Source organism: Nothoprocta perdicaria, unplaced genomic scaffold (assembly GCF_003342845.1).
Source record: "Nothoprocta perdicaria isolate Ctin4 unplaced genomic scaffold, notPer1 scaffold_131, whole genome shotgun sequence".
NCBI lineage: Eukaryota > Metazoa > Chordata > Aves > Tinamiformes > Tinamidae > Nothoprocta > Nothoprocta perdicaria.
In genome coordinates this window covers 1,417,342-1,418,605 of record NW_020454439.1, presented here as the reverse complement: position 1 = coordinate 1,418,605, position 1,264 = coordinate 1,417,342, and the positions used below count along the sequence as shown (strand labels likewise).

The 1,264-nt window shown below is 56.0% G+C and overlaps 1 protein-coding gene across 1 annotated transcript in view; it reads left to right on the top strand.

Moving 5' to 3' along the window:
- Positions 1 to 455: 455 nt before the first annotated feature.
- Positions 456 to 1,264, top strand: part of IGFBP3 (insulin like growth factor binding protein 3) — a 15,677-nt gene continuing 14,868 nt past the window's right edge. Inside the window, exon 1 of the mRNA XM_026033689.1 lies at positions 456 to 650. Coding sequence (XP_025889474.1) covers positions 456 to 650 — 195 coding nt within the window. The remainder of the gene's footprint in view (positions 651 to 1,264) is intronic.

Here is a 1,264-nt window from a genome sequence, read left to right as displayed (position 1 = left end):
TTTTCTTGACTAGTAATGGGAAAGGGGGGGAGGTTTGGGGGCGGGGGACGTGGACGGGTGCAGAATTTGTGGAAACTGCAAAATAATAATGTTAATAATAATGCGGGACACAAGACCCGGGGCTCACACCTGCTGTGCAGGGGGGGTCGCGGGGTTTTGCTACGCCCATCCCCGCGGACGTGCGGCGCTGAAGTTGCGCGGGTACGCGCGCGGGCGCGCCTCCCCAAGGAGCACGGCCTCGCGGCCTCGCGTCCAAAAAAGGGCACTCTCCGCAGGCTTCGCTCCGTCCCCACTCACGGTGCCAAGGCAGGAGGGCGGGGAATCCCAAAGCGCGCATTATTTCCTCTTTCCCTCTCCCCTAATTTTTCCCCCTCACGACACAAAAGGCACATGACGAGGCGGCCCCAGCGCATCCCCTCCGCGCCCGTTTCCAAGAAGCGCCCGTGACCGCCGCAATGGGCTGTCCCACTCCCCCGACCTCCTCCCCGCCCCGATCCCGCGCTGCTCCCTCCCCTTCCCAGAGCTCTTCCCGGGGCGAGAGCTGGATGCTCCCGCAGCGCCCGCTTGTGCCGCATTCAGAGTCCGGGGCGTGTCCGGAGCAGGGGCGCTATATAGGCGGGGAGCGCGGCGGCATGAGCGAACAGATGGGAGCAAAGAGTTACGGGCAGTAGAAGCGAATAGCAGGCAACAAAGAGAATAAAAAGAAGGGAACCAAGGGAACCTTACTTTTTTATTTCTTAATTTATTTTTTCCTCCCCTATTTTTTTCTTTTTTTCTCCCCCCTTTACTTTCTCCTTTTCTTAAGCTTTTTTTTTTTGGACCAAATTTTCTTGAGACCGTCTTGGCTTGGCTTTTTTTGACTTTTTTTTTGAAAACTTTTTCATTTTTTTACGAGAGATTTTATAACTTTTCTTTTTTGCTCCATATCCAAACAAAAAAAAAAAAGAAAGAAAGAAAAAAAAGAAAAAGAAAACGAGAAAACTAGCTAGTGTCCAGCCAAGTGATTGAGGCGCTCTGCAGAGAAGGAGGAGAAAGAAGAGGGGGGGGAGGAAAAGAAAAGGAGACAAAAAAAAAGTTGCCTTTGTTGCCAGCCAGCTCTTTTCTACATTTATGCTGCTCGAGGCAGTCGGCTGAGGAGAGAAGCGCGGAGCCGGTGTCCTCCCCGCTCGCTGCGAGCGCGCGCTCCCCTCCGCCGCGGCCGCGCAGGGCGAGCAGGGGGCGCCGCGGGAGCGCGCGCGTCCGCCCGCCCGCCGCTCGGCGCGCC